The following is a 24,088-nucleotide window of genomic DNA, read 5'->3' on the forward strand; positions in this document are numbered from 1 at the left end:
AAGCAAACAAAGCGCGCTATTAAAAACCCCTGCATTCTTCAACAGGCACTTCTTTGGCTGGACTTCTATTAATAGCGCTGTGTTTACTCTTGCACAGTGAATAAATTAAGCCAACGTTAAATGCTGTGAGCTCATGAGTGGAACTCACATGAGAGAAAAGATAATTTCATCCAGTTTGCGGGAGAGCAAACTTTATCCGAGCATCAATATTTAATGTGATCTGTATAAAACTCGCATTAGTTGTGGTCTACCCATCAGACGGGATTTCATCCTACTTGCCACTCCCTGGCCTCAGTTGCAATGTTGACATTTTCTAAACATTAAACTTGCCTAAATAGATAAAATTCCAGTGGCCACAACCAGTTGCAAGATCCAGCCCCGCTCTAGAGCTGTAAGCAGGTTTAAAACGCAGTCCTGTCCCTCAGAAGACATGCCAGCTAGGTTGGCACCCTCACACTTTGGTCACATCCTCGGCACCACACACCATTACTCAAGCTCAATCAGTCCAGACCCCAACAGAAATGCTCCATGCACACTGTCTCTTGAGCAAGAAGCACAGGCTGGAGATCTCCAACCTGAAATCACATCTGGGTTTCCTCGGCCAAGTTCGCAGGCTGAAGCTGTAGTGTTAAGGGGCATGAGCACGCTTTGCTGAATTTCAGGACATATCCAATACAAGCCTCCCTGTTCAAAAGCTTAGTGGAACTGTAAATATTTAGAAGTTTGCAAGCTTGTCCAAGTCTTAGCTTTGTTCAGATAACTAGGAAACCAACATTCAAAGTAGCCATAGAGCAGGTATGTTCCAGGAAGTGCTACTGCTCTTGAGAAATTATTTACGCCTAATTTAACAGGTATCGATCTACAGGACTTGAATAGCAAGAAACTAAGAGCTAAATTTTGGCATCAGTTATTCTGTCTAAATCTAAACCTGGCCCCCGTCGGACCATTCTGATTTGTAACCGAGTACATGAGATCAGTACAGGAGATCAGAGCCTCAATGGACGAAGGCTTAATTTACCATGACAATCATAACCTGTAATACCACATGCAGTCAGTATTTACTCCCCCCTCAACCGGTGGCCATCTGCGTATGTTTGTCCTGTGTCCAATGGAAACAAGGAACATGTTTATACTTATAAAAGAAGAGAAGAAAAAGGTTGATGCAGCAAAAGGTGTCACAGAGTTGGCTCAGACAAGTAGTTCTGTGTTTCTTGAACGAATCAGAGATGCTATCTACATACACAGCTGAAGGAATCTCCTCCTGGCACGTGAAATAGCCTGGTGGCACAGAGCCTGTGCAACACCTGCAGAGAACATCTCCTCTGTCAAAAATAGCCTGGCCGAAGCATCTTCCTGCTCTGGTGACTCCCAGGTATATGAACTGCAACACATTCACAAATACTGTTTGTGGTGGTGGTGCCCACAGAGGCTTCCCTGCTGGCAGAACCAGAGAGGGAATTAACTACGTTATTCTATGGGAATGACTTAAACACACCTTTCCCAACTCACACCAAAGTTTCTTTGGCAGCAACTCACACTGCGGGCTCAAATGAGCTGTTGGTTTCTTTGTTTACCTGTTTGACACTTTTGTGTTGGGTTTGGAGGTTTTTGGGGCGAGAGGAAGAGGGATATACATGTACTACTGTTTTAGAAAGAACAGCGACAGCTAGGGCGCAGTAGGGGAGACAAATTGCATTCACTAACTAGTGAGTAAACTGTTCCTTTCTTAAGACTGCAGCAAATAAGACATCAGTCATAACACACAACCTCCAAGGTCACTGCTCTACCGCACTGGGCAGACCAACACAGAAATCCTGCGAGCACCAGCCAGAGTCTGCAGGGAGAGCACACAGTTATCAGCTCAGGAACCACAAGGACACAGCTGCATCCTGCGTCCAGCCCCAGCCCCGTGCTGGCTCATGGAGAGGCAAGGAGTGCCCACAGACACCACAGGCGTGTGCTGCAGATGTGTCACTTCCACCTTCTGCCTGCACCTGACCCTGCTGCACCACAGCCGGGACCTACATACGGCCAGGCCACCACCAGCCCTGTGGTTAACTCCTGCCAGGCTGGGCAAGGAGCCACGCACCTTGCTCCAGTGCAGTGGCAAGAGCAGTGCCCAGTATAGCTATCTCAGACCACACTGCACCTCATAAATCCAAAACATGCCTCACACCCTGATCACTTGTCAAGGGAGGACCACATTAGATACAGACGTGGATTCAAGGAAGCATTCCTTCTGCTAATGGACAGGCAAGCTGCCTTCAGGTAGGGGAGGACCGAAACCAGAATGGTATCTTGTGGCACCAACCTTCTCTGCAATATCAGATGATACATTGCAGGTGTTGCTTGGAGTCTGCACTCTCTTGCACCGCTTGTTTTCACTGTGCAAAGCCCAGGAGTTTGCAAAATCGTAACTGTTTCCCACAAGGGTCCCTGTGAATGAAGAAGAAGAGAAGCACGCGGCTGTTTAGGGGTCTGAGCAACATGTGGTCATTATTGGCTACTGTGAGAGTGACAATATGGTGAAAGCTGTTTTTAAAAATAAAGACTGTCGTAGCAAATGAATTTCTAATCCAAATAAATTCAACAAGGCCAAGTGCAAGGTCCTGCATGTGGGTTGGGGAAATCCCAAGCACAAACACAGACTGGGTGGAGAATGGATTGAGAGCAGACCTGAGGAGAAGGACTTGGGAGTGTTGGTTGGTGGGAAGCTCAACATGAGCCAGCAATGTGCACTAGCAGCCCAGAAGGCCAACCGCATCCTGGGCTGCATCAAAAAAAGTATGGCCAGTAGGTCGAGGGAGGTGATTCTGCCCCTCCACTCCACTCTTGTGAGACCCCACCTGGAGTACTGCGTCCAATTCTGGAATCCCCAACATAAGAAGGACATGGACCTGTTGGAGTGGGTCCAGCGGAGGGCCATGAAGATGATCAGAAGGCCGGAGCACCTATGCTGTGAGGATAGGCTGAGGGGGTTGGGGTTGTTCAGCCTGGAGAACAGAAGGCTCCAGGGAGACCTTATAGTGGCCTTCCAGTACCTAAAGGGGCCCACAGGAGAGATGGGGAGGGACTCTTTATCAGGGAGTGTAGCAATAGGGTGAGGGGTAGTGATTTTAAGCTGAAAGAGGGGAGATTTATATTGGATATTAGGAAGAAATTCTTTACTCTGAGGGTTGCAAGACACTGGACCAGCTTGCCTAGAGAAACTGTGGATGCCCCATCCCTGGAAGTGTTCAAGGCCAGGCTGGATGGGGCTTTGAGCAGCTTGGTCTAGTGGGAGGTGTCCCTGCCCATGGCAGGGGGGTTGGAACTAGGTGATCTTTAAGGTCCCTTCCAACCTAAACCATTCTATAATTTTATGACTGTAGGAAAGCACTTTCAGTGATCTGGACTGACTCCTGCAGAGGACCTCTCTGAGCTCAAGGACAGACTAAAGCCTGCAGAAGGCAGCTCCCAGCACTTCTCACACCTGTATGAACATGGTAGGAGTTATTTGCTGGTCGGCTATAATCTGCAGATGCCTAAGCATGCCTACGCATTTTCTACTACTTAAAAAATGTCAATAAAACATGAGACGTTATTAGAGAGGCAAACAAAATGAACCTGTTCTCCCTAACCAATGAAAGCATTATCATTCCTGATACCAGCTGGCCTTGATTTTCTCCTTCTGTCTGAAACTAAATCTTGTTTGCAAAGAAACTTAACATACACCATAATTGCTCAGGCCCATGATTTTACTGCCTAAGGTGTCCTGAAACATGCTCTTCTGTCCTATTACGAGCAGCTCGCGGCCCAGATTTGACAAGATTTGCACTCAGTTTGCATAAAAGCAAAACTGAAGGAGTTAATCTGTATGTCTGCTGCTTCCTGGGAGATGCAAGCCATGCTTCTGCTTCTCTTGCTCCATCCTTCTGAGACGGGGGATCCTCCCAGAAAGGGAATGTTCCTTCCTCCCTCTTTTGCCTCCTATTGCCTGGCTGATTAGAGGACTACCTCTGCTTTCTTCTGAGGGCTCCTGCTACAAAGTAGTTATTGTATTTTTTTTATAATAGATCATAATGTATATGTATAGATAATAAAAATGTCATTGCCTACCTGCTGTACATTAAGTACAAACACACAGAATATACTGAACACTAAAACTGTTCCTAAACTAAAGGTTAGTCATGAAAACTATGCCAAGAATGCTAAGGGGGATGTAACAAAGCCAGTAGACTTTAGTAGACTTTGGTTTGCAAACCAGAAATTAGGCGTTTATAAGTGTAGCGTATATTAGACCCACGGCAGATGTCAAGGGAGGAAGACTCCAAGGAAAGATGACAGGTGAAATGTCATAAACAACGTGAAATTTTCACCTATGGAGACAGGACTGAGCACAGGAAAAGAACAACACAGCAACAAAAAGAACACAACCCTTTAGTTTACCACAAATTGTAAAGATTAGAGTAACAATGAAATCTAGTCTGATGAGACGCAAGATGCCAAATTAAATACATCCCCTTATATTTGCACAAATGCAGTCTTACACTAAGAGTTATAAAATAAAACATGGGCTCCACTCTGAACTAATGTTCCTCTGGCTCTGAATACATGTCCATGTTGAGCTTCCCATTGGCGTGTACCACCAGATCCTCATTTACCCACAAGTTAAGATTTGAAGGTTGGGACAACTCTTGGCCTTGAATTGCTGTCTTTTCATTTCTCCCTGTCCATTAGATTTTTTTTTTCTTCTGTAGTGCATGTAAATTTATACCTCTCTATGTAGTTCTTTTATGCAACATTTGTATAATACTATTTTAACTCTTCTGCTGTATTCTATGATTAATACTTTCAAGTAAATTTTTTTCAAAATAAATAATTTCAAAATTTCCATGGGGTTGTTTGGGGTTCGTTTTTTTTTTTTGGAACCTGCTCTTCAAACCCTCTTGTTGCCAGCACCTGTCTGTGTATTAGGAGACCATTCCACCGGCATGATCGATTTGCCAACAACTTGCCAGGGCAGTTCTTCCTCCTTGCAAAGTCCTGGGGCCCTTAAACTAAGCTACAAGCTGTATGCAACCGGCAGTACTTGATCGATTTGGGTTTGCTCAATAGCTCGAGATCTTGCCCCAGGTGAGCCTCCTCAACATACAACAGTAAAAATCTAGGAAAATAATGAATTGAGATCAGTTGACAGTGTATTGTTCCTGTGGTTTGTTCAGTGTAGCCTTAAGTGACCTATGGCAACAGATAAAGGGCTGGAGAGGCGCTATGACTTTAAAATGAGCGTGCTGCAAAACTTTGCACGCACGCTTGCTAGCCTGCTTTTCTGCAGAAACACCATCCTTAGCACCAAACAACACTGTCCCAAAAGGCACACAGCACCTCTCTTAATATCATCAGTTATTATTTCCCATAATGCAGATCCAGTGCAACCTGTATTTTCCTTGAGTGAGTTTCCTTTACAAACACATGGTAAGATGCACTCCACACTCCTGGAAAGGTGAGAAGCAGTTGGACTTAGAGGTTTCACTGACCATCAGAAGAGCTCTAACATGGAAGTATGAAGTGACTCTGGGGCCACTGTTCTGCTTAACAAATTGGGGTCATGGGGATAAGTTATTTCTGCAGAGGGTTACTTGGGAGAGGACTCTTCAACTCATACTCTGCATTACATGGCCTGTCGATCAGTGTGGTGATTCTCAAATACTTCATCTGCTTGGTGAGCTGCAGGAAGAAAAGCGGGAAGGGAGAACTGGCACGTCTGACTGCTCCAGGCGGAGGGAAGAGGGAAGAGTAGCGCCACCACTGCTGCCCTTTTACCTCACACCTCCATTTCCTTCAGCCGAAGGACACAAGGGAGTAGGAAAGGATGGTGGAAGGGACAATACAACAAAAACAGCCTAAAAATGGATGAGATTTCATAAGCATGCAGGTGATACTGTTAACAGAGCAGCTGGGCAGCTCAGCTGCCTACTCTTGACACTGCACACCCACCAGGCAGCGTGTCTCCTACCATCCCTTTTGACAACCTGATTCTTTCTTAAAAGGCCTTTTGGCTTAGCTGAGCAGTCTTCCCTCTAGCTAATGAGAGGCTCTTAATTTGATTTCAGCCTGTCCTGAATCTTGATTGATTCCTGCCATGGCATCTCAGGTACGTCACTCCCTCCACCTTTCCCCATCCCTCCCCTGGGCATTGACGACGCGTGGTCTCCTTGCTCAGGCAGACTCACAGCAGACTTTTGTTTTACTTTTGTTCCTTCCGTGTTTTGTTTTTCTTCTTTGTCTAAGCAGCCAAGTTTCTGGAGAAACAATTCCTAGTTAGGGCTCGTCATCACCCAGGAACCCTCCAAACAGCCGGGGTGAGATTTTTCCTAAAGCACGTGTTTTGCCTGAGTCTTGCAGGGAGCACGCTGAAAATAGATGCTGTCACAAAACATAATGAAAACCAAGTTGGATCCAAGACAAGTGCTTGAAGAACCAGTGCCTGACACAGACCACAGTACAGTCTGGTACCAGCATGTGAACTGGCTGCTCGGCAGCCGAGACCCCCAGGCAGCTAGTTAGCGTGCGGTCTCCTTTTAGGATACAAGATAGGCTCAGGAGGTAGCTGTTAAAGCACAACCCACACCTCACCTTCTCCCTAAGTCCCAGAAACATCTCACCACTTTGATGACCCTGTCAAGGTCCTCCAGGAGAGGGCCATGCGCCAGCCACTTCAGCAGCGGGTAGGGCCTCCATGGGCATTCTGTTGGACTACCTTAGTGATCTAACTGCTGCCCTCATGTCTCTGTCTCCTTGAAGAGAAAAAGAGAAAGAAAAGAAAAAAAAAAAAAAAACAACCCAAAACAAGACACCAAAACCAAACAAACCAAACTGATACAGCACACTGACATGTTTTGGGCAAGACTTCCCCCTGCTCCTTTTATGTTTTTTGGTTAGAACAGTTGCTTTTACTTATCTGATCTTCAGACAGATGTTCACTCTTGACAGAAAAATCAGTGTTCACTATGATATCTGGGTCTCAAAATCACCAGTTCCTTTTGAGATCTGAAATTGGTATGCTGCTTGTTTACTCTGAGACTGATGGTCAGGCAAGGCGAAGCGTTAGCAATAACCACCTCGCACTCAAGGCAGGTGTGCGGGAGGCAGGAACCCTGACCTCCCTCCCTGGACCTCCTGCAGATTTTCCATATGGCCACAGGCCCATCAGGTTAACTCTCCCAGGGTCTGTTAACTCATCTGTAAAATATATGCAAGAATTCATTCAAGACGCTACAATACTGTGAGTAGAGCTGTGTAAACTTTCACATGTTGGCTATTTACCAAGCAATGGGGTTTTTTTGTTTGTTAGGGGTTTTTTTGTTTTTTGTTTTTACAGTTTTACATGGTTTAGTACATGGTTCCAGGCAAGCAAAATTATCAGCAAGGTTGACCAAAAATTGATCCATAGTTTGGACAAAATTAATGATATGGAATATTGAAGTCATGGGCTATAAAGTCTTTCCAACTCTCTCTGGTTCAATGAACATAAAATTAATAATATTAAACACAAGAGAGGGAAAGACCCACCTCCAAAACTCTACAGCCCAGTGTTGAAGACATGCTCCTCACAATAAAATGTCTAACTTTGATTCCAAACTCTGCATAAAGCCGAGTGGGTTATGAATGCAGGTTTCTGGCATCTCACACAAATGAAGACAAATACAAGGCAAGTCTTCTTCATCTGTTCTGTTTGATAATGACAGCTAAATTCCCTTGTGAACCTATCCCCTTTGCTTTCAAATTAAAATGGAAGAAAGAAAATGATAGTATTTACTTAGGCCAAACAAAAACTTTAAGCTTGCCTAAAATCAAATTACTGACATCCTTTAAAATGCCAAGAAATTTGGATTTCAGAATGACCAAAACTTTTGTTTATTTTTTTTTGGGGGGGGGGGAATATATATATCTGCGCTACCATCACTATGATTCTGGAACACGCTTTAAAAGCTTCTGATAACAGGTACTACGCACAGGGAAGTTGCATATTCAGTCATATGCATTGATACTACTTCTAGAATGAAAACATTACCTGAAACATCAGATTTTTCCTTGTACATACTCTCTGCTTCTACCTATTTAACCCATATCCACTCTACAGTGGCATCATATATTTTGTATTTCAGCAGCTTAAAAGGCTGAAATATGTTGCTAACAGCTGTAGCAGGCTCAGAATATCAAACCTTTTTCCAAAATTAGAAATGGGTATTTTTTTATCATTAAAGTCTTTGTAATTTGAAGACAGATTCCCAGAAATATGCTTCCCGCCAGCACCAAGAAAAGAATAATGGGACGCTGGATTAACTCGCATTGGAGTTTTTTTCTTGCATAATTCTAGAGGTGTGTAACATGCATAAATAGCAAAACGATGGGTTAATATCCCTGTGTTGGACTTGAATGAGCTCTTTTGCCCAAATAAACTTCAATGATGACCCAGACATCCAAGCCCCTATCACAGCAATACCACTGTGAGACAGCTCAATGATAAGAGTATTAGGCAAAGACTGAGGCTATGGGCACACAAATAAGCTCCATGAGCTTGGGCTGCTGCCGCTCTCATTGAGGAGACATTACCTTACACCTTCTGCAAGGTAAGGGCGTGTCCTTCGACCGCTCACGTGTGCATGCCCCAAGGAGATTTCAGAACCAAGTTACCTGTGTTCTGTCAGATTTCTTCTCTAAGTCATCTCTTCTGGCCTGTGCTTTGGATCCCCAATGGTAAAATGCCCATGGTAATGATCATGAGATTCTCAAATGCCACGGGCTGAAGGCTGCCAAGTAGATCAAATCTGAGCATCTAGAAAGGACTCAACTTCAAGTTTCTGGTATGAGCAAAGACTGGCAACCAGTTAGAATGGTGTGATGATGTCAGAAAGCAGAGCCCGTTCAACTACCAAGTCTTGGAAGCACTCACAGGATTGGCTATAAAGGATCAGAGCCTAACTGGCAAGAAAAAGCAGAGGAGAAATTGACTCCTTCATTAGGATCTGAGGGGAAAAAAAAACAAACAAAAAAAACCTCTGGAAAGCTTACAAGAACTTTCTTTTTATATTTTAGTTATGCTTAAAGTGTGAGAACAAACTCCCAAGGGGCAGCTGGCTTGTTTTTCCTGCCATACCCAGTAAACAAGAAACCACGTACAATATAATCAATCTTGTTTGTAAGTCTCGACAGGACATGAGTACTTCTCTACAGGATGAACTAGTTTAGTAACCAACTATGTCAATGAGAGTGACTCAGCACCCCATCGTCTGTCTGTGTGTCTCTGCCACTCTGAAACCTACTGGGGACACTTTTTTTTTTTTTGAGGTTCAAGAGCTACTGCCTAAGGCTACTACCTTCAAAGCTGGGTCCTACTGATGTTAATTTGCTAGAGTATCACAGATTGAGACACATCACTGAGACCTCCAGGGCCTCAATAACTGAGCATCAAAAGTGTATACAGCAGCAACGTGTGTTATCCTCTCATCAGACTATCAGTTCTCAGTTTCCACAGCAAAACACAGTGAGGAGCCATAAGAGTGCCACGACAATAGCACATGATTGGACAGATTATAGAATATGCATATAAATATATGAAGAGAAAAGAAAAACATTACACACTGTTCACTAAGTTTAAACACTCTTTCCTTCATTCCTCCTTTATTCACTTACTGTAAGTGGTTATCACAGAATCATAGAATCATTCAGGTTGGAAAAGACCCTTGGGATCATCAAGTCCAACCACCAACCCCAATACAGCACGTGCTTCACTTCTTATTTCACCACCACCCCAAAACAATCCAAATATAATTAATGAAGTTCTATATTGTAATCCACTTTCTTAGGAGCAAACCAAACTAACCATCTGTGTTATTAAACCACAATTTATTTATTTTTTCTAAAATACGGAGAAATCCTTTTTCAACATAAACATTGACATTTTGTTGAAACCGTGATAAAACGTTTGATGCTACACAAAAGACAGTGTTTATGGGCTAGATTCTATCTATGACAAGTCTGACTTCTATACAAATTTGAGATCTAGTCCTCTGGTCCCACAAAGAAACCCTAGAAATGGGCCATCAAATGACATGAGTTTCCTCCTATGCAAGCAGATGCAAAGATGTTACAGAAGTGCTGCATTAGCTTTTAAACTGTGAGACAGAAGAAAATATTTCAACTGCAGACCTCTTTCCATCACAGTGGTTCTTATATGTTCCCCTCCTACAAGGCAAGGATGAGTAGCAACCAGACAGGTTACCATTTCACTGTAAATCAAAGCAGTTTAAAGGCTATTATATATTGAGGTGCCTTCCCAGCCTTTAAAAAAATAACTGGAGGAAGGTTTAACACATCTCAGCTATCTGACAAGCTCATTGTCTATAGCACAATACCTGATGCATAACCTGTAGCATCATCTCTCTTCCTTTGCCTCTGACATTCAGATCTGCATAGTCCTCCCCAGGGGTTTCCAGATGAGAGCCTGTAATCTTGGCAACATTAGATCCTTGTCTTTTTCCTTTGCACACTGTGCTTCTACTGCATATTATTCCGAAGCTCAAAGATCTCATTGTATTTATTACCAATACAAACCCAGCCCAGAAACATATCTAATGGATTAGAACTGAGGGCCCAGTCTGATAAATCAAAATATGCCCAGATTTTAACACACCGACAAGAGAGTTCAGTCTGCTGGCAACCTTAGGTCACCCTTCAGTGCACTCAGATTGCTAAATCATTAAACCAGGCTCACATCTTGGGTTGGGTTGACCTTTATGAGATATAATCAGGCTAAAAGGAGAGCAAATAAAAACTGCAGTGGAAAGAAAAGGGTAAACCGCTTCATAGGTTACCAATAGGCTGCCTACGTCTTTCATTTAAAGAATATTACATCTCCCAGATGCTTGTGTTGCCCATCACCTGGAAGTTAGCTTCAACAGTTAAAAAAAAAAAAAAAGAAAAAAGCTACGAATTAATCAAAAGCTGGTTTTACTTGGAACGAGTTAAGAAACACTCCTATGAACCACCTTGCCAGCAGAGTTGCCAAGGACACAAACAACATGTGGGCGTAGTGATGTGCCTCACTGATACAACAAATTCAAACATAATTCATTCTAATTCCTTCTAAATTAGTTTAAATGAAAGGTCTATCATATCAGAGCAAAAAAATTGGCAGAATTGCTGAGATACAATTCTATTCTTCAGGCTAAAAATATCACATCTGTATGTCCACTCAGGTTACAGAAGTCAGGGCCTTCCTCATACAGTAAGACCTACGCATGTTCTCTGTCACCTTCTCTATTATTTTTCAGCTCTTCCAAGCAGTAACCCTGCCACGTACTTCATTACGTTCAAAAATCTGTGACTGTGAAAAGCACTGCTTTTTTTAAGAGGGAGGATACGGTCTCTGGCGTGTTAAACAAACACAGCATTGAAACATGCTTAAACATAAGCAGCAGAAGGGAACCTTCTACATTGGAAGAGTCCGAGGCAATACAGTCTCCTTTTCTGCTCCTGCTTTTTATAAGACCCTCATTCCTATTTATTGTCTCAAGAAAGAGATGTAAACTTCAGATCTCCACACATTCAGGCATCAAGGTATCCAAGCCTTGCCAAGCAATTCTGTGAGATGAGTTTGTTTCTTATTATTTACATTGCTGAAGGACCGATCAATCATTTTAACACACTATGAAATCAGGTTTTTTCTGTACATTGAAGCTACGCTTATGTATCCCAAGCGTCAGTAAGACATTTTGCTGGAGTGCTGCCAGGCTCCTCTTCAAGTTGCTTTGTCTCCCTTTCTATTTTCTGTATCATTTATTTTTAATACATACTTTACATTACCAATTTAACATATTAATGTATTAACTAACTTTACTCTAAACCTTTCCTCTTCAGATAAGCCCTAAAAATTAAAATACACTCTGAAATACCACAAATCAAGATTGGTCCTTCAAAGTCACATTCAGGGCTTTTCCAAAACTCTTAGTCTTCACGCACACTGGCAGACTTTGCATAAAGGTGTATAGAGCAGCAAAAGCACTCTTGTCTATCCCTCTTATTAGGAAGTGGTGTGATATAAGGTGCAGCTCCAATCCAACAGCCCATATAGACAGGGAAATGTCACTAAAAGGTAACCGCTTTATAGAACAGCATCCCATGCCAAATCCAAGTACAAACCTGCCAGCAGCAATCCCTGGGATTTAATATTCTGCTATTGCAACACTATCTATTCTTACTCCCACTTGCCTAACTCATCAAAAATTAGTAGTTGAATCAACAAGCATTCTTCACATCTTTTTTGCTGGGTCTTCTCCTAGTCAGTCTCTACACACAGTGTATTGTACAATGTTTATCCCGTAGCTTTATCTTCATGTTTCAAGATTCAAGGCTTCTAAAAGTGTTAAATTCAGACTTCTGGGCTTTGGTCAGGAATGAGATGTGACAGCAATTTCCTCTCAGGAGAAAGGAAGATGAAAGAACTCAGTCAGACAGCTTTTTGGCACACCAAGATGAGGTACCTGGCAGGTTTTGTCAAAACATTTTGATGGACCAGCAAAATCTTTGTTGAATCACCCAGCAGGGAAAGTGTGCAGAGCATACATTAAAATACAGTCAGTTAGTCATAATCTTACCTTCCTGAGTTCTGAAGTCATCTTCAGCAAACTTATTAAAGTTGCCACACAACCCACAGGTCTTATTATAGTGCTTCTCTTGAAGGAGTATCTGAATATTCCCACTGATATCAATCTTCACCACAAAGCCATGCTCATCACTGGATATTTTATAATAACCTGCCTCCTTCTCTATAAATACGCCATTGGAGGCAAAAGGTATGGGAACCCTGTGAAGGAAAACAGGAGTTTCTCAGAATATGGCACACAAAAACCATCAGTTTTTTTCTTCTGGAATACTTGTTCCCATGGGTACCTTTTGTCTTCCTGCATCACACCTCCATCTAAAGAGAAGCGAAGATTGAAATATTCTCCAAGATACACAGAGAAACCAATTTTCTCCCCATCCTGGTAGTCACCTGAAGAGATGAGACATAAGCAAATATTGTTAGTTCTGGGACTCAGCAGGACAACCTGTAAGTACACGTTACAGGGTTGGGAGCATATCATCTAACATTTTCGAGAGCCATCCATCTTTTTCATCCCATAGTTGCTTAATATGAAATGGACAGATAGTCCCAGGATGAGGGGTGGCATGAACCACTGGCAGGCACGTGACCTGGCACTGGATGTGGACTCACACTCCCCCCATTACCGTCTCTAGCCAGTGAATCCTCCATCCTACCATGCACATTGGAGGAGTTTACACAGGAGATGCGCTCAACGATCTGTCTTGCTCTTTCCCTTCCTTGTTTCATCCCAAGAACAAGCCATAGCACAGCGGTAAGAGAAGGGGGTTGAATCCATTGAACTAAGAGAAGAGCTGAGCCTGGATGTCTTTGTTCTTGATGAGCCCTCTAACCATCTCAACTGTTCTTTAAGAGGTGGATGCCAATATTGGCTATCCAACTTGGGGGACAACTCACTCTGAATTTTTCAAAAGCAGCAGCACATAGAGATGGACACAAGTCTCTTTGGCTCTGAGAGAGAAGAGAGTGGGGGGGTTCAGACATAGTCCTTTCTCTGCTTTTGCCCATTGTCTACCTCTGACTTTACAGCAGCTCCTTGCACAATGCGCCACCCGCTCTGGACCTCCTTCTCTGAGGTAGCCAGATCTGCACAGACCTAGACACTTTACTCAGAAATGCAGATTGCACTTCACAGCCAGGTATCCAAAACCAAAACAAACCCACATACATATACTAAGATAGGAATCAAAAATAGATTAAGCCATGCTTATATGCCAAATATAAAAATAAAGTGTTTGATCATGGTTGTTTTTTTAAGATTTAATTGTTCACATAAAATACTGCAATCAATTCATAATATCACATATGTTGGTGGGTTCTTCTGTATACAAAAAATCTCTACCAAGTTGTGCAAGTTGAAGAAGAAAATTACTTAAACTGGTATATGGTTCCTTTTCAGAGTGATGGGATCGGTTTACTTCAGTTTACTTTTAGTCAGTAAGAAGTCACCTTAAACTAAGACTAACACAGAACAGTATTAGTGAATATAAGAATATCTACCAAAAGAGTTTGGTATGAAAGTAATATACAGTTTTAGTTCTCATATAATCTCTTGCCCGTCCCCAAGAATAATGCTGCAGAGGCTCATGCTAATTCAAAGGTCTTTTGTCCTGCAGGATGGGATTTTCTTGCTGGGGGCATTTAGCGTACAGGTAAAATTAGTTCTCCAGGGTCACGTTGTTCCTATTCCTGTACTCAGCTTTAACAGCCACATTCCCCTAGCAAATTCAAAATTAAACAAGGTCTTACTTTCCCTTTTTAGAAAAGCCAGCAAGAAAATCTTCATTCCTTGGCAGCTTAATTTTGTGAGAGCTGTATTACCAATGGATAACAGAAGCCAAAAAACAAACCAAACAAAACAAAATAAAATGAAAAAAAAAAAAACACAACAAAAAAACACCACCCAAAATCTTTTTATGCAGTCATCCATCCTATCTGACAAAGGACAACTATTTGTCTTTTCTTCTCAGTGACAGAACCTGGCACAAGGGCAATGCCGCATCCCTACAACGTTTTGCACTTGTTACTTCTTGGTATCTGGCTCAGACTCACCTAAGAGTGTGAAGGAACGCTTGTGACAGTCCCCAGCAAGGAGGTAACTGCAGTCCCCAGCAAAATTGTAGAAAGAACCATCAAAAGTTTTGATATGGTCATTCCCAAAAAGGCTGCAACGGGAAACCGATGACTCCTGAAGCAAAGAACCTGATGATCCTGGATATCAAAACACAACATAACTTGCAACGTAAAACAGTAATTTTTTAGTTCAGGAATTTATCTGCTGGTATTTATCACCACTGATCATTGCGTGTCCTTTAGCTCTAGCTTCTAGGCAGACTGTATGCCTAGCGTGACAGCCCATAGAATCAAGCACAGATTTTTTTTTTTTTTTTTTTTTATTATATGCATTAGTGAAACGGCTTTTTTGCTTTATTTCTACTGGCCCAAACCTTGCATGGGTAATTTCAGTCCTGATCCTTTGAGGAATGCCATGTGTTCAGTCATTTGTGCCTGCCCGATATCCCATTAAAATCAATAGGGCAGTAGCAAAGCCCCACTGTTCGTTCAGCCAAACATCACTGACTTCAGGGAGTCTTTGTGACCTGACACAGTCCTTGTTGCAAGGTAAAGAGCCCAAAGGGGTAACTTTATCGCTGTCTCCAGCATGACAAGAATATTGCCTGAGCCAGGATTGCAGGATTAGATGGGCAAAAAGAGTGGCGGGGGAGGAAATCTCACAGAAGAAATAGTGGAAATGTATTATAGTTTCTAAACATCAGAAAATAAACATATTTTCCTACCTGATATTACAGTGGCTAGCAGTAGGTTTGTTAGCAGCACTGCCAAGAGAAGCATCTGTCAAAAATCAAAAAGAGGGAGATTAGAATATTCTTAGTTTGGGGTGTTTAGTCTGTTTCACAACTCCCCATTTTCTGTCCTTTCTTTATAAAGTTATTTTTGAAGTTCTACAACATTTTCAGAAAGCCATAATCCATGCAGACTTTTGCAATAATTCAGTTACCCACCCATGCGTCTTTAAGTAGGTAATATAGGAGAATAACTACTCTTTCTTCCCGCTTTCATTTCTCATTGCAGGGAAACGTGGGCTACCTCCACAGGAAATGCAACCCAACATACACACACATTATGATTTACCCGAGTTAACACATTGCATGCACAGAGCCCTTCAATATGCAACATCATTTATCAGGCAATCTGGCATGAAGAAGCACACCAGGCTGGATCAGCCAATTTAGCTCCAGTAGAAGTCACCTCTGCTGCACAAGATTTGCACCTGCCCAAACAGTTCGCACCAGCCAACAGGTCTGGCTGGCAAACCACTACAACCACATGCTTGTAATCTACGGATTTTAGGCTAATAATATGCTTGAGATAAGGGGCAAGAAGTCAAGGGAGGAAATTGTGAAGAGATTAGAGACCCACGGTGAAAACTTCCATTCGCCAAAATCAGTTTTAGCATTGCCTCCTGCTTTCTACAACCAAAACATCAGCCTTTGTTCTCCACATGTCTATAAACTACGTCCTGCACTGCCAGGCCTTTAAAAATAATAATGGGATATGAGTGTCATGCAGATGGTGAACTACGGATGCGTTCTCTGGCAAGACATTAGCAGTTAATGGATGAAATCTGTAGGGAGCTCCAATTAGTAAGTTAATTTCAGTAATCATATAAGCAACTAGAGAGGCTTAAATATACCATAGTTTATATATTAATGCCAGGAGACCAGACACACCTTTCCCTAAAAGAACCCTCCAATTAAAGACCAGAATGCATTTTGCAAAGACAAATTCTGATTTCGGTTTATAGACACACACTTATTATCAATGTCAATTACATAGGTCCAATTCACAATCACATAAATAAACGCTGAGTTTGCCTTATTTACAAACGATGGGAAAAGAAAGATCTATTATAAAACTCAATCTAATATTTTGCTTCAAATGCCAATCTGACACAAGGCTGTTACTGCTGCAAGATAGCTAAGAAGTGGCAACCGCATGGGAATGCAGCAACAAAGTACTGGTAAAGAAAACAATAGGCATTATTCTCAGGTTACCCACTTGCTAGTGTATTTTAGTGCACACACTGTGTTATTGTGGCCAAATCAGATACCGCTTTTCTTTGTTAACCCCTCAGTTTTACAAAGCAGGCAAAGAAAAAATGACGGGGTATAAAACCCTTCTCTTCAGCCCCCTTACACCTCCCAGACTGTTTTGAGCTGCAGACTTGAAGTTTCCCCCAATTCTAATAGAGCAGGTGACACTAACAAATGAGAATACAATCAAGTAAGATCTGCCGGTATATAACCCTCTATAATTTTTCCACTGGCTTAATTGGAAATGAAGGTACCTTCTTCTGTGCGAGATTCCTCTTGCATGTGAACAAGAAGCTCCTCCAGTTGCCACCTATGGCCTACAACACCATTGCTCCCGTGTTCCTTTAGAAGGCAGGGCTCGAATGGCTTTGGTCTGAAATTTCTTGTTTTTGTACAAGCCAGGAACTCTTGTTCATTTAAAAGGAAAGATAAAGACCGAACGTCACATCCGTCTGATTCTCAAGACAATAGATTAAATTGCTATCGTGTAAATCAGTTGCCTTAATTGCCAGAAAATTACAATGAGGGGAAATAGTTTTAAAAACTTACATGACAGATAAGTCTTTGAAATATATTTTGCATGTGTATGTGTGACAAATCTCACTGGCTGAGCCAATAGGCAGCACATTTATTTGAAAGACTATTGTTAGAGAGGAATAGTAGGATGCTCCATACCTCAAAGACCACAGAACCATGTAGATTTTTTTTTTTCCCTGTGAACAACTGCTTTAAAGTAGAAAGAAGAAAAAAATTCAGAGCTATTCATGACCTGGTTTTGTTCTCCACATACAAACACATTTGACTTTTGTCACATTCTATTAGCTCAACACATTCAGTCCTTGAATTTGGAAAAGTTTATAGAGGTACCCTCTGGAACAACCCATGGTACAAGTTAATCACGCACATACTTGAGGTGGGCACAAGCTCTATGGGCATATATACAGCACTACGCAAAAAAATGCAGAGCAGATGACATCTTACTTTACTTTCAATGTCCCATGCTTCATATTTTCAACAGCTACTCATAATAAAAAAGGGGTTAGGAGGCAAAATGTTTCCCTGTAAATCGTATTTTGCCACTAGTTCACAGAATCAGGTCCTTAATTTAAACCAAGAAAAACAATGCAAAACATTAAAAACATGCCTCCTGAGAGTCCCCAGCCGGCGTGTCTGTCTTGTGCACAAGCAATTCTGAGAATGAAGTGAGCGTAATCCCTGCACACAGTTCTTAGAAAACAAAAAAGAAAAAAAACCTAAACATTAAAAAACCCCACATTGTAATGTCATAATTTCTTCCTGCAGGCAATTTCCTTTATGATTTCTACAGATGCCTAGGTTGATACTCGCAGAATGGCGATGGATTATTTTTGAGACAATTTAGGTGATGAGTCTGCTTAGGTCGACAAGTTACAAACAATACCAATAATAAACTGTTAGCCGTACTGACTTTGTCTTGTATGAACTCTTCATGACAGCTGTGTGTTCAAATGCTACAGAGCTGCGCTACAGACACCAAGTGACAGAAAGAAACAAGCACAAACCAAATTGTTTCTTTCCACGTGAAAAGCCAGAGAATGAGATTTTTTCCCACGGGGATCTTCTCAGCCAGATGTTGCCGCCTTTTCTCCAGCAGCAGAAAGGTTTGCCCCTCTCACATTCACGGCAATGCTGGGGAGATCCTGGGGAACATGCAAGAAAATGCCCCACGTGTGCAGAAATTTGGCATCCACTACAGCCATGGCCTTCTCTGTGTGCCACAGACATCCCTCCAGCATGGGGCAATCCTAGCAATCCCTGCTGCTGCAATGAAGTACTGGTAAAGGACAATAACAATGCTCCCGGCTTCTGCACAAAGTGTTCCTCTGCATTTGCAAAGGAGTAACATCTATGGGAAAAAGACGCAAGTCAAAGCTTTAAAAACTGTTTCTTTGGCATTTTTTCATTAGAGGGTGTAACAGCAAAAGCTGTGAATCTCTAGACGGAGGAACCAGGAAGCACGGAGGCTCAGACCCTGCGGAAACCTGCAGGTCAGAGTTTTACCCAGTCTAGAACTGACACAACTCCATAGAGAAGAGCTAAAGACCTTTCACGTGGAACTGCCTTCAAGGCTGAAGTTACAGCTGAACAACAAGCAGAAATGGGGGGCAACAGCAGAAGCAACAGGCAAGATGCCTCTTGTTTTTCTCTTAGTCCCCCGTCTGCTTCTGGTTTTGCATGAAGACAGAGGAATAGCATTGACTGGGGAATCATTCTCTCCTCTTGGGTCTAGCTGCCAACTCTCAGCAGGTCCTGCATAACTCCGAGAGCCTGGGCATTAGTGATCACAGAGAGATGTTCTCAGAACCTCTCATTACGGCAATCCAAGTATTAGTCATGATAAGGGGAATAAGATCTATTGCCACAGTCCTTTGTCTTCTCAGTTTTATTCCCTTCAGTGCTTAAGCCCCAAATCAGTCCCTTCACTTGATAACTTCTTGCAAATCTAATTCTAAAAGGTAGCTTTGATTCATGCTTTTTTGTTGAGCACATACAGATGACAGAGTCAGAGCCCCTTAAAACATGCCTTAAAAATAGAGACATTGCTGGTTTTGTTCCGTAGCGATTTCTTTATCGTTATTACAAAAAGGGGCCAGTTCTTCAACAATACAGGATTGTTTAGTCTGTAACTGTGATGGATGGCTGAGCTCTTCCTTTATTAGCTTTTGTGCCGCTGCCTGCACACCCTGACAAGCTTTATCTGGGGCACCAGGGAGGGAGAGTGGAAACTGCATGCAAGTTTGAGCCCAGCAAAAGGCGCTTTGGAGAGGATCAGGCTGCAGGTGGGCAGGTTATCGAACTTGGCCTGAGCCTCTGAAGTCCACACGCGCTCGTCTGTGTGGTCAGAGCCTTGGTCTGCACCGGGGGACATTTTGTGACTCACACTGCCAACGTTCAATAGATGGTTCAGATAAGCCAGACATCACAACACCTCTTAAGTGTCTTAGGGACCTTGGGGGACATAACAAAGAAAAATTAACCAAGCTAGACACCCAAAGAACAAACTTCCTTTTTCCCTTCTGGCTCCATTCCTCTCCCCCTGCTCCCTCCCCCCCCACCCCCCCAAAAAAAAAAAAAAAAGGAAATGGTCATTAAAGAGTGCATTTATTGGCTCATACTGTATTGTTCCAATACAAAGCTTAGTGATGCTTGGGTAGATCTGGCATTCTGGCATGTAATTTTACAAATAATACACCCGAGGCACAGGCAGAAATATATAAAGGACTGTGCACTGTTGCTCGAAAGCCCCTTATAGCCAGTTCCTGGAACAGAATAGGAAGGACTTCTGAGAAAAATTATCAATGATAATGCTTTTCATTGTGCAAGTGCTAGGTCCCGTGCAACAAGTCCAATGTTTCCTAACAGTTATATGATAATATTTTCTGAGGCGTCAGACAGCATGCCATGTTTGTCATCAAGTTTGTTGCACAGACAAATAGGTATGCAAAATGCCCGTGTTATGAAACCTGCCATACCGGGTGCAGGAACAGTGATGGAACACACAGGACCTGAACAACGAAACAACCAAAGTATCTCGATGTAAGTAAACTGCAAAACTAAAGCCTAGCAATACTGAATTTTGTTTCTGCACTTAGGAGCTGAAAAATTAGATTAGGCTATGGAAGCAACACAGGATGTCACTTTAAGACTGTTTGAAAGATGCAAACATCTGCGGTAAGAGAAATTCATCTTACTTAAGGAAAATATACCAATGAAAGTCAGTAACAAAATTTTCTTTAAAATTGTTTTTTAAGAGGGAAACAAGCCAATTGAGGATGTCAACACATAGATCTTAATAGAGCCAACTAATCTGAAGACTCCAACCTGATTCTGGCCCTGCTGTAAGGATGTTGAGCTTAAGTACTCTATTCTGGACAAAGTTTGTTTCCGTAAACATCACTTAATTTCTGCAGGCAAAGGCATGGATTGATTTTCTGAGGTTTAAAAAGCGTTCTTAGTATCTGGACTAAACTGCAATCCCAAATGCCACATCCTCAGATGCCACACAAAAATGAAGGAAGGACAGTGTACTTTGAGATGTAGGAAATGTTGGAACAGAAGACATGCCTCGTGAATCAGCAGAAAGTTCTGAAAGCAGAGACTCATGAGGAAGGAAGCCATGCTGCTTCGTCGCTCAGTAGTTGTCAAAAAAGTGAAAGAATTAAAGGAAATGAGTGGGGCGGCGGGGGGGGGGGGGGAGGGAACAAAACCCACAAACATCATTTTGAAATCATAAATACAACGTACACTTTAATCTTGAATATTGTCTATGCTGTCAGTCAGTCTGTCCCAAAAACAGTGGCATTCTTAAGGACAGAAAAAGAAAAGATAAAATGAAGATTAGAGGTAGGAAGCAACTTCTCTGCAAGGGGAGGAAACTTCCAGTCTTCGAAGATCAGAGAAGGAAAGTATAAGGAGCATCTACCACATCACAAATGGTGCAGAGAAGGTAAATAAGAAATAAGTATTCATCATTTTCCCAATGTAAAGGCTGGGAGCAGTCAATGAAATTCTCAGGGAGTTGCCTATAAAGCACATAACTGGAAGGCCTCAGCACAGGTCACTGTGTGAAAAAGGAGTCAGACAAATTAATGAAGGGCTGGATCAAATCACAGGGATCAAAGGATGAATCAGATTGAGCTTGTGGCTTAGAAAGTCTTTACCTTGCTGAGTGTTGGAAGCAGAAATCCTGTCATTCACTATTACACCTCATTTCTTACAACTCTTTTCCTAGGCAACAGCTGTTAGCCACCAGAATCCTACTTACTGGTCAAAAAAAAAAAAAAAAAACCAAACCAAAAACAAACAGCGCCATGACAACTTTCTTTACCCCAGTCTGCGGGAAGGTATGTCTCAGTGGTTTTTCACAACTGAGAGTCATATTAACGTTTCCATTAGTGACTGAACAGTGAAACTCAGCATAAGCAACAACGAATAAGCTAAAATAAGTATCTTTGCAAATACTTCTGAAAGTAAGCGCATCCCGTGACAGTTCCTGAAAGCTCAGAGCAGCAGGCTAGAAATAACAAAGGGCACAGGCTTAGCAAAGTTACTTCTGCATCCCTTCCTATCTTCCCCATGCCCAAGAGAAAAAAAAAGAAATAAAAAAAAAAGTCCACAACCCCCTCACCCTCCCCAAAACCTCCCCCCACATGAGAACATCAGCTGGCATAGCCCACGTAACCCTATATTTGAACCCTTCCCTTTGGAATATTTAGGCTACTGTACTCCTTTGAGGAAAAAAGAAAGGTAGACGAATTAAGTACGCTAGTACTGAAATGGAATATCGACCTTCCACATGAAGAAAAGCCTTGAATGAGATTTATACTGCATAACTATTCATTGACACATTTTAAGGGCATAAGTAAGGGTATGGAAAGTAAGCCAGTTACAGATATTCAAAAGAAAGGAGGACACGTGGACAGCTGTAGTGGCCAAAACAGTAAATTAGACGTGCACTAGCAGTGCAGGACAATACCAGAAGTAAGGGGTAGTCATGGGGGCTGCCCTGAAGGCTGCCCCGTGTCCCTGAGCAGGGCAGTAGCAGTGCCCACTTGCCCATGGAGCTGCACATCACCTCTCCGTCCCTTCTCTGCCATGCTGAGGGACTCCTTAATAAATTTAGTAAATAAATAAATTTAAGCAAGAAGTAGCAGAATACACTTATTTGAAACGCTCAAAAAGCCTATTTGGAAAACTAAACAGTGCAATTGTGCCATTAGCTCTAGGCCTGTATGAACTGCAGGGGCTTCAGTGCATTTTTGGGGTCATCAGTGCTCAGTTCCTTCCCCTGGCACAGTTAATGATAGATGGTTTAAAAACAGACACTCCTCAGAGAGGACGGGAGGCACCAACCACCCACATTTTGTATTTGTAACCGCTCAGCCTCCGGACATCCTTCCACATGCTGGGAAGTTCACAGGGCAAAACAAACACTCGGGCGCCCTCCCTCCTGACTATGCAACACATCAGAGAAGGGCATAATTAAAGATAATCCTCCTTACTACCAGTTGAACGCCTTCTCTGGTGGCAAGTTCATGGGATTTCCAATTTCACAGCCTTCCCTGGGGTTATCTTTTGAGTCATCCGAGCCAAAAGGACCTTGGGCTGTAGCGAGTGAAGCAAGGTTCTTTGGTGCTACCCTGTATAAAGCTGCTCTTCAGCGTAGCCCCAAGACCACCAGACTACAAACCTGCCACAGAGCAGCCTAGCACAGGGACTTACAAGCCAAGGTGCATCCCGTAAGCCCAGTGATATGCAGCACAGCACCAAAGCAAAATACCCCCCCTCCTGTACAATGACCCTATAATGTCTCTAGGAAGTAAGAATACTACAGCTGAAGGACAATAGCTTCAGCTGGTGCCAGCTGGTACTGCTCTCCTGAAGTCAGTGGCGCTACTCTAGTCTGTGCTAGCTGAAGAGCCAAAAGCCTCATAAATTTGCATTACATTACAAAGAGTTACCCGAAACTGAATGAAAGGGCAGGGCAGAGACTATTTTTCTACTGGTTTATGGACAATTTATCCCTTGTGTAAGTTACGTATCGCCTTGAGGGTGTATGCCTGACTGTACCTTCTAGACACTAACACAAGTCTCAGCATTAGATTAGATATGAGGAAGAAATTCTTTACTGTGAGGGTGGTGAGACACTGGAACAGGTTGCCCAGAGGAGTTGTGGATGCCCCATCCCTGGAAGTGTTCAAGGCCAGACTGGATGGGGCTTTGAGCAGCCTGAACTAGTGGGAGGTGTCCCTGCCCATGGCAGGGGGGTTGGAACCAGATGGTCTTTAAGGTCCCTTCCAACCTGAACCATTCTGTGATTTTATGATTCCCCAGAAGGTGATGCTCCTACAAGTGAAACAGCACAGCCTGGGAGGAAATTGTTCATTTTCAGTCTCCTCCTGCAAGAGTTTGGAAGCAGTTGCTCACTGCTCTTTCTCTTTTGCTTGTTAATGTCTTAAGCCTCCATGCCTTTGTTGAAATTCCCTGCATACATGGAGTCAGCTAAGGCAAATCCAATAATTTCCCCCACCTGGAACTGTGGTTTCATATTCCTATTTTTTTTTTCCAACTAGTCAAAACTCTAGCCTTATTGTTTTACACAGTGTATTTACAGGCATAAGATTTTCTATGCAGGGCACTCAATGCATACATGTTATTCACTTCACCAAGTCCACAATTACCCTGTGGGATGCTTTCTATTCTTCTGCCCTCTTCCAGATTTAGCAAATATTTCAGCATCCTTGTCATACCTTAACATCAGCACTGACATCAGACACTAACCAGT

At 42.6% G+C, this 24,088-nt stretch overlaps 1 protein-coding gene across 2 annotated transcripts in view; it reads right to left on the reverse strand.

The window, feature by feature from the left end:
• Positions 1–17,154, reverse strand: part of VWF (von Willebrand factor) — a 146,023-nt gene extending 128,869 nt beyond the window's left edge. For both annotated transcript variants that reach the window (XM_074589548.1, XM_074589537.1), the window contains exons 1-6: positions 17,019–17,154; positions 15,448–15,502; positions 14,702–14,860; positions 12,937–13,039; positions 12,642–12,850; positions 2,312–2,436 (exon numbers count right to left, since the gene is read on the reverse strand). In XM_074589548.1, the coding sequence (XP_074445649.1) occupies positions 2,312–2,436; positions 12,642–12,850; positions 12,937–13,039; positions 14,702–14,860; positions 15,448–15,502 (651 nt within the window). In that variant the 5' untranslated portion in view covers positions 17,019–17,154. The remainder of the gene's footprint in view (positions 1–2,311; positions 2,437–12,641; positions 12,851–12,936; positions 13,040–14,701; positions 14,861–15,447; positions 15,503–17,018) is intronic.
• Between the last annotated feature and the right edge of the window lie 6,934 nt (positions 17,155–24,088).

This window comes from Larus michahellis, chromosome 1 (genome assembly GCF_964199755.1).
Source record: "Larus michahellis chromosome 1, bLarMic1.1, whole genome shotgun sequence".
Classification (NCBI taxonomy): Eukaryota; Metazoa; Chordata; class Aves; order Charadriiformes; family Laridae; genus Larus; species Larus michahellis.